This window comes from Centropristis striata, chromosome 10 (genome assembly GCF_030273125.1).
Source record: "Centropristis striata isolate RG_2023a ecotype Rhode Island chromosome 10, C.striata_1.0, whole genome shotgun sequence".
NCBI lineage: Eukaryota > Metazoa > Chordata > Actinopteri > Perciformes > Serranidae > Centropristis > Centropristis striata.
Window position 1 is genome coordinate 9,108,315 of NC_081526.1, and position 14,804 is coordinate 9,123,118.

General features: G+C 40.6%; 1 protein-coding gene across 1 annotated transcript in view; it reads right to left on the minus strand.

Moving 5' to 3' along the window:
• Nucleotides 1–14,804, minus strand: part of lrp2a (low density lipoprotein receptor-related protein 2a) — a 56,604-nt gene that overhangs the window by 12,380 nt on the left and 29,420 nt on the right. Inside the window, 22 exon segments of the mRNA XM_059342651.1 lie at nucleotides 87–203; nucleotides 616–732; nucleotides 1,443–1,562; nucleotides 2,913–3,041; nucleotides 3,725–3,970; nucleotides 4,055–4,251; nucleotides 5,323–5,500; nucleotides 5,957–6,180; nucleotides 6,265–6,435; nucleotides 7,380–8,046; nucleotides 9,318–9,613; nucleotides 9,714–9,915; nucleotides 10,567–10,698; nucleotides 11,270–11,389; nucleotides 12,237–12,362; nucleotides 12,828–13,070; nucleotides 13,151–13,186; nucleotides 13,308–13,334; nucleotides 13,569–13,769; nucleotides 13,867–14,156; nucleotides 14,256–14,414; nucleotides 14,494–14,659. Coding sequence (XP_059198634.1) covers nucleotides 87–203; nucleotides 616–732; nucleotides 1,443–1,562; nucleotides 2,913–3,041; nucleotides 3,725–3,970; nucleotides 4,055–4,251; nucleotides 5,323–5,500; nucleotides 5,957–6,180; nucleotides 6,265–6,435; nucleotides 7,380–8,046; nucleotides 9,318–9,613; nucleotides 9,714–9,915; nucleotides 10,567–10,698; nucleotides 11,270–11,389; nucleotides 12,237–12,362; nucleotides 12,828–13,070; nucleotides 13,151–13,186; nucleotides 13,308–13,334; nucleotides 13,569–13,769; nucleotides 13,867–14,156; nucleotides 14,256–14,414; nucleotides 14,494–14,659 — 4,164 coding nt within the window.

Sequence of the window (14,804 nt, forward strand, 5' to 3'; positions counted from 1 at the left end):
AATACATGCTCTCTCTCTCTATTTGTGATGAAGACAAGAATTATCACCAAAGGATGCACAGGGAAAACATTTCTGACAACACTTACGGCAAGCGGTCTCATCCGTAAAGTCCAGACAGTCAGCGTTGCCGTCACATTTGAAGCGTTCAGCGATACAGTGTCCACTGGCACACTGGAAGTATCCGGGATGACAAGTCCGCAACTCTGCAACACAGCCAAACCAGCACAGAATGTAGCATTACTTCACATAACTAGAAGGCACAGGGAGACACATTAGGCAAGTCGAATATAAGTCTTTCAGCCACCCAAAATCCCTGCATTTTTTCCTTTATTCCTAAAGGGGAAATACTCTTTCATTGTATGTATATCATCTAGAACAGCTTCTAGACATGATGTTTAGTGATTTCTAAAACAGTGATCTGTCTGCCTCTGACTTCTTCCAACACTGTAAGGAGGAAATCCCTCAGCTGTAGCAGAATGAATACACTATTTTTGAATGATGACTATTTGTGGTCTTGTCTGTCTATGTTTCAAAACGTGAAGTTTTATTGCTGCTTTGTTGAGCGCAGCCCTCTGTCACTCACACACAGCCCGCCAACAAAGAGCCTCCACTCACCGCAGTCCCTTTCATCCGAGTTGTCCTCACAGTCGTTGTCATGGTCACAGACCCAACGGTCGGGAATGCAGCGCAGATTTTCACAACGATACTCGCTCTCTGTGCATGCGCGTGGAGCTGGGGGAAAACATAAAAACAACAGAGTGTAGAATCAAGCAAGTGCAACATTTTTTAAAGAAATTTCCAAGACACAGACACATTCATTAGACGTTGACGTTGACATATTTGTCATGCTGTCTATTTTTTTCCTCCATATTATGATAACATACTTATACATACACTCACATGAGCAGTGTGTGCAGCAGTTACTCTGCAGTGAGCCAATGAGTTCACAGAGACAAACTCTCCTGGCATCAGCAGCACAGAAACAAGGGGAGCGGTACTACCATGATTTAACCCCAGTCACTGTTTCTCCTTTGAGAAGCTCCATTATCTCTATTAACTGGCATGTTCTCAGACATGTTTAAATTCTCCAGGGCAAAGGGTGATGGACTCCTTCACTCCCTCTTTCTGACACGCTGAGGACAGTCTGTTTCTCTAGCAGCTGATAAGACTGCCTCTCTCAGCACTCGGGCAGAAGTGTCGAACCTCTCACAAACCTCCCTGCTGTCTGATAAAAACGATAGCAGAACTATTCTTTGCCATCAACACTCCTTTTTCATTTGGACAATTCACAGGAGCTGAGCTAAACTCCTCAAGTAAACCTACTTAAAAGACACTTAGAAGGCATTAAAACAATGGACTCTGCTTTTCACTCGCATCACTGCTCAAACCAAACCCTCACACTAAATGATGTAACTTTCTGATTGACAGTTAACAGCACTCACTGCAGCTGCGTTCATCAGAGTTGTCCCCGCAGTCGTCATCCCCGTCACACTTCCATCTCAGCGGGATGCAGCGGTTGTTGTCACAGCGGAAGTCTCCATTAGGATCACAGGTCACTTCATCTGGGAAAGGAGCAAGTACATGAAAGTGGTTTTAGTCCACTATGCTTAACTAAGTACATCTTATCTTCTTACTCTGCTTAAGAGCCAAAAATACTTTTTTGACCATTTTCCTCAACTTTTAAATGCAAATAGATATACATACATAATGCTATATGAAAATATTTGAAAGAGAAAATGCAACATGGAGCAAAATAATTGCCTAGTATACATCTGCAATGATTATACTGCAAGCCTATGTGCTAGCAATACATATGTAGCTAGGAGGAGGAAATTACGTTTCATGTAGAAGACAATATATTTTAGTGCATCAAAAGATATATTGTGTATTACAACCACATATTAGCTCTTCTTCATTAGTTTGTCACTTCACCACAATGGCACCGACATGTCTAAATATATCACTTTGAATGACACCGAGAGGACTAAAAACTCTAAAGATGGAGATGTTCCGGTAGATCATTTGATCAATAGTAGCAGCACCAGCACAATATGCCTGGAAATGTTTAGGCTATTAAGTAATGATATAAATGTCAGTTTGAAATGAAAGGCATCTAGTTTTTTAATTAAACTGCAACAGTTATAGAGGGAGGAGAGCTTCACGCCTCGGACAGATGGGTGACCTCTTTCCATGCTTGTATGTGTCTGCTGAGGATAAGACTGCAGGAGATGAGAAGCACAGACGAAAAAGGAGTGGAGGAGAGCTGGTCTGAGCCGTCTCTACCACACAGTGCTGGGGGTCAAAGTTAGCAGAGCGGTTAGCTAGTCCTGACCTCCTAGCCCTCCACCTGGCCCATCTGCTACATTCTTACTGGAAGATTAGCGCGGATCTCCCGTCCTGCGCCGGCATGGCACTAATGGAGCGAGGGCCTCTGATAAGAGATGGGAGGGCCGCGGCGAGTATGTTTGCATCCGAGCAAAGTACAAAGAGACTTGTGTGAACCCTGCCCCCACGCAAGGACAAAGCAACAACACACACATATATAAGTAGACCTATACCCCCGGACAGCTCATAAATCTACGGTGCTCTTAGGGAGAGGTAAATGGTGGGGGAGGGTGAGCGGTGAGACCCTCTCCATCAGCACCTCTCACTACCTCACCATCAGAGTAATGTTCCATAGGAGGCTGAGGAGTTGCCTAACTCACTCACTCACTCCTTGAACACTTCATTTTGTTTCAGTGCTGTACATTTTTTAATCTCCTGAAACTTTTGGAATCCTCTTACTGTCAACGAATAAATGCGACTTGATCAACCTGTAAGCTTTGACAGCATATTCAATCCTAATAACTAATGATGGAAACACCTCGGCCTCAACCTCAGTTCTGTTAACAGGGTGGTGGTAGCAGACTCACCACAGCCCTGCTCATCACTGTTGTCTCTGCAGTCGTTGTGGCCGTTGCAAACCGACCACAGTGGCACACAGCGGTAGTTGGTCTTGCAGTCAAACTCTGTGTGGTTGTCACATCGATGTGCCGGTCCCACTGTGAAGAGAAAAAGCCACGGTTGTCAAATAAGCAAGACAAAGACTGGGGCATTTTTTCAATCATCAGACTATAAAAATTTTTCTAGAGGTCTCAAAACAACATGAGAGTTGGGGATAATGGAAGTTGTTTGTCTTCACCAGGTGTGTTTAAAACGTGTAAAAACACTGAATAAAGCAGTTTCACACTAAAATTCAGTGGTTTTCTGACGCTGTTCTGCGGACAAAGGATGTCCTGGAGGGGCTATGAGCTGAGCTGACGCTTAAATTTGCTCAGCTTGTTTCTCTGATTACTTACGACCCAAAATAAATAATTAAAAACAACCAGATCTGAAAAGTATAACATAAGAATGTGGCTTAAAACTGGATAAAAAGTAAATTCATGACTGGCAGACAACCATAACACTGACACCAGCACAAAAGAGATATGAAACCATTCACAAGCTACCAAATGCAACAGACTGTTACCATGAGTAAATTACAGATTTCTGTAAGTTACATTTGCGACAAAGTGGCTAAACATATGCCAAAAAGAAGTTTGTTAAAGCCTGATGTAAGTTTCTTCTGAATCAATAATTCAATAATCAAAGAAACACCCAGGAGTAGTGTAAAAAAAAAAAAAAAAAAAAATATGTATATATATATATATATATATATATATATATATATATGTGTATCACTCACTGCACTCCTCTAATGGTTCATCAGAGTTGTCACCACAATCATCATCAACATCACATTTCCAGTTTTGGGGGATACAGCGTCCATTTCGGCACTTGAACTGTCCAGGGCGACAGGTCCTGGTGGAGCAGTGGGCGGGGTCCTCATCAGACTGATCCCCACAGTCGTCCTCGCCGTCACACTGCCATGACTCCGGGATACATCGCTTATTTGCACACTGCCACTGGTGGCTTTCACACTGGTGTGTAGCTGTGGGGTGAATCAGTTGACTAGTGAGAATACACACATTTTGGAGAAATTGTTAATAGTTAATAAAATGAGTCAGCCACTGACCACAAAGCACAGGATCTTCATCTGAGCCATCGTGGCAGTCATGGTTGCTGTTGCACAGGAAGTGTGGACTGGTGCAGTTTCCATCATTGCACTGAAACTGGCCGAGCCTGCAGTGACGAGCCGGGCAGGTGGAGGGCTCGTCTGAGCCATCTCTGCAGTCACTCTGACCGTCACATTTCCACCAGATAGGAATACATCTGTTGAAGCAGAGATATGGCAAAAAAGATTTACTGTTTGTTGTACAAAACACACTCCCACTAACCAATGTAATATCATACATCAACATTACTAAATACCACTCTATGAAAGATTGCTAAAAATGTAAGTGGACATAATATTTAAGTGCAACATGTGTAAAAGACCAGGGCCAATTTATAAATGATGCATTTTTTTATTATGCATCTTATATGCTGGACGAAGGATAATCATAGCATCTGTAACTGATGTCACTTCAGCAACTGTTGTTCAGAATGTGCTGAATATATCGGTATTGTAGATGTGTTTGTTGTAATGTACGCCCTCTTATGTTTTTCTAAATAATAATAATTTTTAATATTACTATTAGTTCACTATTCATGTAATGAGAGTTAATTTAATTTATTCATTTTAATTATTTTAATATTGTTTGTTCATCAATATGTCAATTACTATATAATATGTTGATCTATGTATATATCATGTTTATGCTTATACTTTTATAATACTAGACATTCGTAAGTATGCATACATCATGTGTTTTTGTTTGTCTGAATGAACATATTGTTGAAAAAGGACAGGCCTCACGTGTAATTGTTAACATCATCAAATCATAACTATACACATTTTATATTACTACTTTACTTTTTACATGCAGGTATAATTATATATACCAAAATTTGCATTACTGCATCATACAGAAGATTATATTGTGCCACAAACAGCAGGGAGCGCTGTTTTTCCTTTATAAAGACAGCAAATGGAGATTTTAGTAAATTTCAGTGTGAAATTACATGAAAGTAAACAGCCCATGTAAATATTGCTAGGATTTTTAATTCTCAGTAAAGAAAAAAAAGGAGAAAAAAACTTACAGGGTAATGCCGGGATCAATGTAGCACAGGCCTTTTTATATATGAGGCTGTTTATGATAAATCTGGTCTCAAGGTTGAATTTTGAAACAAACAAACCCCCGGCATGAGATAAGAACCAATCATCCTACAGTGGATTTTTAAAATGCTGCACATCATATAAAAAGATCACAAGGCACACCACAAGAAGAAATCTTGACAAACCGTTCATTGTTTGCACATCTGTACTGGGTGCTGGTGCACATGGGAAGGCATCGGGTCACACCTCCTATTTGCACAGTCAGGAAATGGTCGGGGCACTCACAGGTGTGTTCCCGCCCCCCATGACGAATCAGGCACAGGTGAGAGCAGCCTCCATTGTTCACCGCACAAGGATTACTTGCTGACAGAGGAAGAGCCACAGTGGGTCAAACAATCTCAAGTAGGCAGGGTAAACACAGCCCAGGTATTGTTCTGCTTGTAGACAATACCTGTAGTTAACATGTATTGTCACTGTAACATTAACACTATGTCTATTTTTTTCTCTGCCTATTCCTTACTCCCCACACCAACCTGCCCAGTATCAGTAAGCACTGATCTCATCTCATACAAACATCCACACATGCACACCCACACACATTAGCCACACTTAATCTTATCTAATCTCTACTACTGGATTCTTATCATCATTACATGTATGTTTTTGTTCATATATCTGTCTATTACTTCTATTGTATTAATTGTCTATACAAATGTCACTTTCTATGTTGTCCTTATCCACTGAATTTAAAAGTAATACCTGTACTTAAGTCAACTTAAGGAGGACATGCTGAGATAAGATTATGAGCTTTAAACTTACCGATAGGCTGCCTGTAAGGATGACACACATGGATGTCAAATGGTCTGTGAGTGGTGTTCACCAGCAGCTCACGACCAGAGCCGTCGTATTTGTTGCCTTTCTCCACTGATCGTGTGTTCCAGTCAGTCCAGTATACAAAGTCCTCAAACACAGTCAGGGCAAACGGGTGAGGTAAGTTTCCATCATACACTGTGTGTCTGTGCTGACCATCCAAGTCTGAGTATCTGATAAAAGAAATAAAAGATTTACACGTCTGAATTAAGTTATTGTAGGTAAAAACAGTGCGATCACTTGCAGACAATACTTACTCGATGTAACTGAGATGAGCGTCAGACCAGTAGAGCTTGTCATTAGTGTAGTCGATGGTGATCCCGTTGGGCCACTCTATTTTGGAGGTGATGATGGCTGCTTTGTTGGTTCCATCCGTTCCAACACGACCTATAAAGGCTTTGTCTCCCCAGTCAGTCCAGTACACATATCTAACAGGGAGACATTAAATTACTTTAGATCTCATGATATCTACACAAGAAAAGAGAATCATTACATATGATAAAACTAAACTTTTCACTCATTTTCATGAGTCCACATTTCTTTAATATTACACTATTATACTAATACACATTGTACACTTTCAAGACAATTAATTTAAATTATCTGTGTTTAACCTGGAGATTCCTCAAGTCAATTCACAGTTGGATAGCTGCAACATGTTTAAAAGACCAGGTCCAATTTATAAATGATGCATTTTTTTATTATGCATCTCATATGTTGGACGAGTCTTGGGAAGGATAATCATAGCATCTGTAACTGATGTCACTTAAGCAACTGTTGTTCAGAATTTTATAAGTGCTGAATATATCAGTATTGTAGATGTGTTTGTTGTAATGAACGCCCTCTTGTGTTTTTCTAAATAATAATAATTTTCAATATTACTATTAGTTCACTATTCATGTAATGAGAGTTCATTTAATTTATTTATTTTAATCATTTTAATATTGTTTCTTCATTAATATGTTAATTAATATATAATATGTTGATCTATGTATATATCATGTTTATGTTTATGCTTATACTATATACTATACTAATACACATACACATTGTACACTTCAAGACAATTAATTTAAATTATCTTTAAGTGTAACCTGGAGATTCTTCAAGTCAATTCACAGCTGGTCAGCTAAATGTGCAAAAATGTCTAATGTGTCCACAGGTCTACAGGCATTCAACTGTTTCAATAATAAATAAATAATAAATTAATATTTACTTAAGTTTAAATGGAGCTCACAAACAAGCTTCTTACACCCTAAACCCCAAAAATTAACACAAGAAACAGTTTCGAAACTTCTATCTATTCTGTCTCTATGGTTCTCTTACAGACAGATAAAATTAAGCGATACTAAAAAAATGTAACAATACTCACCCGTATTTGGGGTGCAACACAATAGCTCTGGGGTTTTCAAAGCAGTAGCTGTTATTGCCATCAACGCAGTGTTCAGCAAGTTTCTTCACAAATCGACCATCCAGTTCAGACACCTTGAGGCAATCCAAGAAGCTGTCCACCCAGTACAGTTTCCTGGCTATCCAGTCAACTGCGAGGCCCTCACCATGCAGAACTCCATTGACCACCACCTCTCTGTTACTGCCATTGAAGAACATCCTCTCAATCACTCTGCGGCTCACATCAATCCAATAAATACGCTTGTCGACACGATCAAAGTCCATGGCCACGACACTGGTGAGGCCCTGCAGGATGAGAGAGTACGCCTCTCCATCTGTTGACAGGTTTCTAAGGTAATAGCGGTTGCTGAAGATGAGGTAGGGGGAGATGCCGCTGTTCTGACGGCAGCTGTGGCCATCCGGCTCTCGGAGGAATCCCGGGGCACACTTACAAACGTAAGAGCCGACAATGTTCTCACAGACCTGGCTGCACACGCTCGGCGTCTCTGCACACTCGTTGATATCGTCACACGTTTTGCCGTCAGACATGAGTCGGTAGCCCGGGCGACAGGTGCAGATGAAGCTGGTGGGTGTGTCGGTGCAATTGTGATCACAGTGATGGATGGATGGGTCTGTGCATTCATTGACACCTGCAGTCAAAGAAGCAAATTATCAACAATGAAATTAAAGTCATCAGCAAAGAAAACACTTTTGTTCCTTCTACTCTTAATGGAGAGAAAGATGTATTATTTGTGTTCATTTATTATTTTATTATTTTATCTATATTAGATAAATATTTATATATTATCTATTATTTTTTTAACTATACTGAGGTTTATCATTTGTACCTTAATTATATAGATGAGATGCTCGGAATTAATCAAAATCACAGTATGATACATTTTTTTATAATACAGTCAATCTGAACTAATTACTTTCTCTCTTGTGTTCATGACTTAAGAACAAGTGGATCATCCGTGAAATCAGGTGGAAAAAAATGAAATACATTTTTTCCTCCAGATGAGTTTAAATCCCTCCTTGCACTTCAACACATGACAGTATTGTTACATAGCTTGCTAAATAACAATATATATGTACCTTCTTCTGTCTTTTTACACCTGCCAAAACCTTTTTTCTACCTGTTTCATACCATTTGTATTTGCTAATAATTATTAATACAGCAGCCAGCACAATTGTCTTATAATTTAATTGCTGACTATGTGTGGTTGTATTTCTCCCCATATTGTCTAGAGCAGCTATTCTCAACCTTGGGGTCGGGACCCCAATTGGGGTCGCGAGATGATTTCTGGGGGTCGCCAAATCATTTTGGAAGTCAGCTCTGTCTCCACTGTGTTAAAGTGTTCATGTGTTTTAGTCTTTTTGGTCACTTAATGTTTCTTTTTGGTCATTTTGTGTCTTTTTTTTGTTCATTTTGTGTCTTTTTAGGTCATTTTATGTCCTTTTGGGATCATTTTGTGGTCAATTTGTGTCTTTTTTGGTCATTTTGTTTCCTTTTGTTTGGTCATTCTGTGTCGTTTTTTAGTCATTTTGTGTCTTTTTTGGTCATTTTGTGTCTTTTTTTGGTCATTTTGTGTCTTTTTTGGTCATTTTGTGTCTTTTGTTGGTCATTTTGTGTCTTTTTTTGGTCATTTTGTGTCTTTTTGGGTGATCTGAACTGTGCGTGTGAGATTGTGTTCAGTGAGCGGGGGTCGAGGACAACATGCATGTTAAATTGGGGGTCACGACTCAAAAAGGTTGAGAACTTCTGGTCTAGAGCACTACTTTAACATCTCCCCTAGAGGGAGCATGCACCAGCTGAAGAAACCCAAATACAGACAAACACTTTAGAAACTGAAAGTTTCAAAGGATATTGTTGATAGCACAATTTCTTGAAATATTCTGAAAATCTCTTCACACTCACCGCATCCTTTCTCATCACTGTTGTCAGAGCAGTCATCGTTCCTGTTGCACACCTGGCTCAGGGGGATACAGTGTCCATTGTCACATCTGAACTCTCCAGGCGGGCAAGTGGGTGCTGGTGTGTGGCACATGTGCTCCAGCTCATCAGACTCATCCCCACAGTCATTGTCTCCATCGCAGACAAAGTCATGGGACACGCAGCGGCCGTTTTGGCACGTGAACTGGTGTTGCTGGCACGGCTGGTAGGTGCAGTTCTGCTCGTCACTGCTGTCCCCGCAGTCATTACGTCGATCACACCTGATTTTAGAAGACATGCCACAACAGGATAAACACTGATTACCGGACAGACTGATCATAGTTGTAATTTATGAAATTTCAAAATATTATTTTTTTCTACCTGTAAGAGCTGCGTATGCAGAGGCCATTACTACAGGTGAACTCATTGATACCACAGGACCTGCGTGAGCAGTTTTGGTGCTCATCTAATGCATCGGCACAGTCCGCATCTCCATCACACAGCCAGTCACGTGGGATACATTTTCGCTGAGGTGGTTGGTTGTTCACACAGGTGAACTCTGCACTTGAACATGTGCGATTGCCTGGACAAAAAAAAAATCAAACACAGGGATTTACAAGAAGTAAGACAATAATGAAGAAATAATAATGGTGATGACCCAATGTTAACCTGCATTTCTGGAAATCCAAACATTCCAAACTGTATTTCAAGACATGCAGCCATGACTTCAAATTATTTATCCATCTAATGTGATTGATCCGCATTGTTTGAAGTGAGTCTCCTACAGAGGCTCAGGCAGCGCTGAAGTCTTTAGCTTCAGGCATCTTATTGTTGGAGCACACATTGGTGAGACATAAGAGTCCTGATCCACCCTGAGCCAGGAAGCCAGAGAAAGGAGACATGCACAAAGTAACGAGTGAGGCAGGAGAAATCAGGAATGTCAACTCCTTGGATTGGAGACCTTTTACAGGAGACTAAAATGCCAGGCGCTGATGGCCAGTGTCTCCCACACAACACTCCCCCAGTGGTGTGTATCCTAATCCATCAGCGTCCTGAATAACGAGAGGATGAGGGAAGCAGGAGGGGGGCAAAGTGAAGAAGTGATGGGGAACAAGAGGATGGGCTACAAGAGGAGGAGCTGGAGAAGTTGGAGATGCAGAAAAGGATGAAGAAGCCGACAAAGATGAAGAAGTAAAAAGAGAGAAAGCATAAGAGGTAATGAAAGGATGCATACCACAATTATGCCTCTGGTCTTCGTCACTCATGTCGCCACAGTCATTGTCCCCATCGCAGATCCAGGATGAGGCAATGCACCTGCCATCATCACAGCGAAACTGCTCTGTGTTACAGGTTCTGACCAGTGTGGCTGCAGAGACAAATCATATTACATTAAACTGTGGATAACACAGCACAGAACTGTTTTTTAATACCTTTTGCCAAATAGTTTATATTCAAAATAATTATTATCCCTTTTTTCCTTTTTTTGTGATTTCCAATTACCTCAGGTACTTCCCCCACTGCCTTTCTATTAATAGGCTACGCACAAAACAACACTGGCAAAGCTTTCAAAATAGTCATGGCAACTCCACATTCCCATGCATGGTGAGCTATCTAAACAAAAGCCAAAGTGAGGCTCTGTAACCCCTGGTGGACAAAGGGAGGGGGAGGTGCTGTTTGTCGGAGGACACTGAGGGGCGTCACCACAGAGGAATGCAGCACACAATAGGAGGCCTGACTGACCACATCGTCAACAAAGAAATACACCACTGACTTGCACTCTCCGCTACATCACTCACAGCCCTCTCTCACCAGCACACAGATGCAGATTGGCGGACAGACACAATCACACAATAAGCGAGCAGCTGATAATGGGGCGGGAGCAGACACACAAAGCCGACAGGCCCGTCCTGGGGGTGAGAGAGTTGTGCGACACTCACTGCAGGAGAGGGGTTCATCAGAGCCGTCGGCGCAGTCAGCCCCTCCATCACAGTACCAGTGGGCGGGGATGCAGCGACCACTGGAGCAACGGAACTCAGTTTGGGAACATGTGGATTCCGCTGTGTAGAAGACGTAAAAAGGCATGAAATTACTTGGAGAACTTGTCAGCGTGGGATTCTTAACATGAAATCACTTGGAGGACTTGTCACCGTGGGAATATTAACATAGGACAAGGGATAAACTGTCTGATTCTGAATCTTTTATATTGTCTTTCTCATAACTTCAAGTACACATTTGCAACAAACGTATTATTTTGTCCTTAAAGAAAATTGTGGTAAAACCCCCATGCAAGAAAAAAGCTGCATTAATTGCTTTTTTGTTGTTGTTGTTGTTGTTGTTGCTTTGATTCAAAATAACAGCAGTTTTTTCTCTGTTAAACCTTTTTTTTAATTTAGTAAAATCCTTTTTTGGTGATTGTGAGTGGCAGTATGATCAATTCTAAACATGCATGCTTCACCCAGAATGGATGGAAAAATTGGAGTCATGACATTTGTCAACCATGACACAAAAGTATGATTTATGATTGATTTAAGTGTCTCAAATATCATTTACTTTTATGTACTTATTGTTTAATATATACATTTTTTGCAGCTGACATTGCATTTTTTGCAGCTGACATTTTGACTTTTTATAAAAGCACAAGCGTTAACAAATAATATTGATGATTGCTCCAATCTATTCTAGTAAACAACAACAGTAAGGAGCATTCACAACGCCAGGACCCTAAAACTGGTATACCTAATTAGAATGGATTCATAATTTCTGTTATTAATTACAAATGTGCCTTTTTGCAAGGACATGTCAAAACATGTGCCTTTAATAATAATTTGCCTTTAAAAATACCTTTTTTAGGCTATAACAAGATTAAGAAAATGTTTTTATCCTAAAAACTGCTGCTGAACTCACCACAGTGTGTTGGACTCTCATCGCTCATATCCCCACAGTCGTTGTCTCCATCACACAGGTATGAACGTGGGATGCAGATGTTGGTAGACTGACACTTTGTGTGCTCTGGCTGGCAGGTTCTCTCCGCTGAAATAATCAGAAATTAGAATTGATATTTACTGTAAGCATGATCCAGTTTAAAAATCAGTACAAACACATGGTTTTCACGAGGTACATGGAGGAAGAAGGGCTTTAACAATTTATGATTTATGTATTTGTTTATTTAATCTATTTATTTTCTATTTTTTTGTAAATATGTATTATGTAAATATGTATGTTTAGGGGAAAAAAATGAATTGAGTAGTGGAGAAGGGGTAGGTTTAAATAAGCATATGCATCATCCTACTCCTTTTCGGATATGTTGCGTTCACATTATTGCTTTTGTTTTGACTATTGCTATTGTTGTTTTGATTATTCTCATTGGATTTGTTTGTTTTTCAGTTTACTTTGTTGTGTTACTCGCACATGTTCGAAATAAAAAAGCGAAACTAAAAAACGTAACAAAACTAAGCAATAACCACTTTGATTTGCGTGGCAACTTAAGATACTCACGGCAGTTTTGTTCATCAGAGGTGCCGTTGTCATAGCAGTTGTTGATGCCATTGCATACATAGTCCTTTGCAATACAGCGGCCGTTGTTGCAGGTGAACTCCGTGTTGGGATCACATGGTCTGAATAGACAGCTCACCTCGTCACTGTTGTCTCCACAGTCGTCATAGTGGTCACAGCGGTAATGGTAGGGCACACATCGCCCATTCCCACAAGTAAACACTGTAGGCTCACAGGTGTGGAAGGCTGCAATCACAATCGAGAACATGTCAGAGCTCTGAGCAATGGAGAAGCCTGAATGCACATGAAGTGGAAGCTCATTTTACCTGATAAGGCAATAAAGGATGACAGCAGCTGTGGGACTGCATGCAAAGATATAAGCATATTGATTCAATTGTTAGTGTTAATTTGTTTACCTAGGAATAAGGTGCATGTTAATGGTTAATGGTTAGAGTTTAATCAATCAAGTGCAAGCATACACACCGACATAGTTGAATTCAGTTTTAGGTCCTGAGAAAGATATTTTTTAAGCAGAGACACAGAAGTTGTTAGTATCAGGGAAGGAAAAAAGATAAAGAATTGCATTTAATAGAGAAGAGAAGAGTTGATTTACTCATGCAGAAGGTGCAAGAGCTCTGAGGCTGATTTGACTAACAGTGAGATTTTAGATAATTCAATAAAACACAGTGATAAAGAAGCAAGAAAAGAACAAAATTAATTCAAGCCTTTTTAAGAACACCATACCACAGACTCTCTCCAACTCATCGCTTCCATCTCCACAGTCGTTGTCATTGTCACATTTCCACTGGGCACGGATACATCGGCCATTCATACAGGTAAACTGTCCTGGCTGGCAGCGAGTGCCATTATCAGGGATACAGTGCTTGTTGTCAGCCAGGTACCAGCGACCCTCTGATGGACACTGACACTCAGCTCCACTGGGTCCTAACAAGATAAAATTGCAGTTTATACAATTAGTAGGGGGTTTTCATTTCTGCACTTATAGTTTATTATGCAAGTGACAGTGTGAAACTGCTCCTACCTGGTGTGCAGATGTGACTGCAGCCTCCATTAAACTGCTGGCATGGACTATCACACTGCTGCTGCTTCCTACTAGCCAGAACGTGGACGTCCATTGGCCGAGATGGAAGGTTTTGAATCATGACCTTCTGATCAGAACCGTCATGCTTGTTAGCCCGATAGATGCTGCGTGTGTTCCAGTCAGTCCAATAGATGAACTGGCCAAACATGGTCATAGCAAAGGGGTAGATGGCTGTGCTGACAATGACCTCCCGGTTGGATCCAGATAGAGATGATCGCTCAATCTTCTGTCTGATGGCAAAGCAAAATAATGATGATAGCAGTAGTTGGAGAAAGTGATAGAAATAATTGAGTATATACATTTCAGCAGTGGAATTTTTCAGATCTTACAAGCTGGCGTCTGCCCAGTAGAGTCTCTCCTCTTCATAGTCCAGGGTCAGTCCATTGGGCCACACAAGACTGCTGTTCACAATCTCTGTTCGGAAATTTCCACCTAAGGTAGCACGTTCAATCTTTGCATGGGTCCCCCAGTCTGTCCAATACATGTATCTGTGGGACAAGGATGGATTATTTTTAAATCTCACTTTAATGTCATGAACCAATAAAAATGTGTGGGTTTTTTTCTTACCCTCTGCAGGGATCCAACATGATGGCCCTTGGCCTGGACACATGGGCAATAATAGTCTTTTGAGAGCCATCCACAGACATGGAGCTAATGCTCTGGTTGACATAGTCACTGTAGTAAATTCTTCTGTTTACCCAGTCAAAAGCAATGCCATCAGGAGCCCCGAGATCTGTCCAAACACAGGGACCAAAGCCACATCAGAAATAGAACCAATCAAATTGTTTGATTACTATAACTTAAGAAACAATTTAATGGTGCTTAGAATAGAATGGGAGAAAAGTATGTAAATTATGTGAACACATTTTATTTATTGA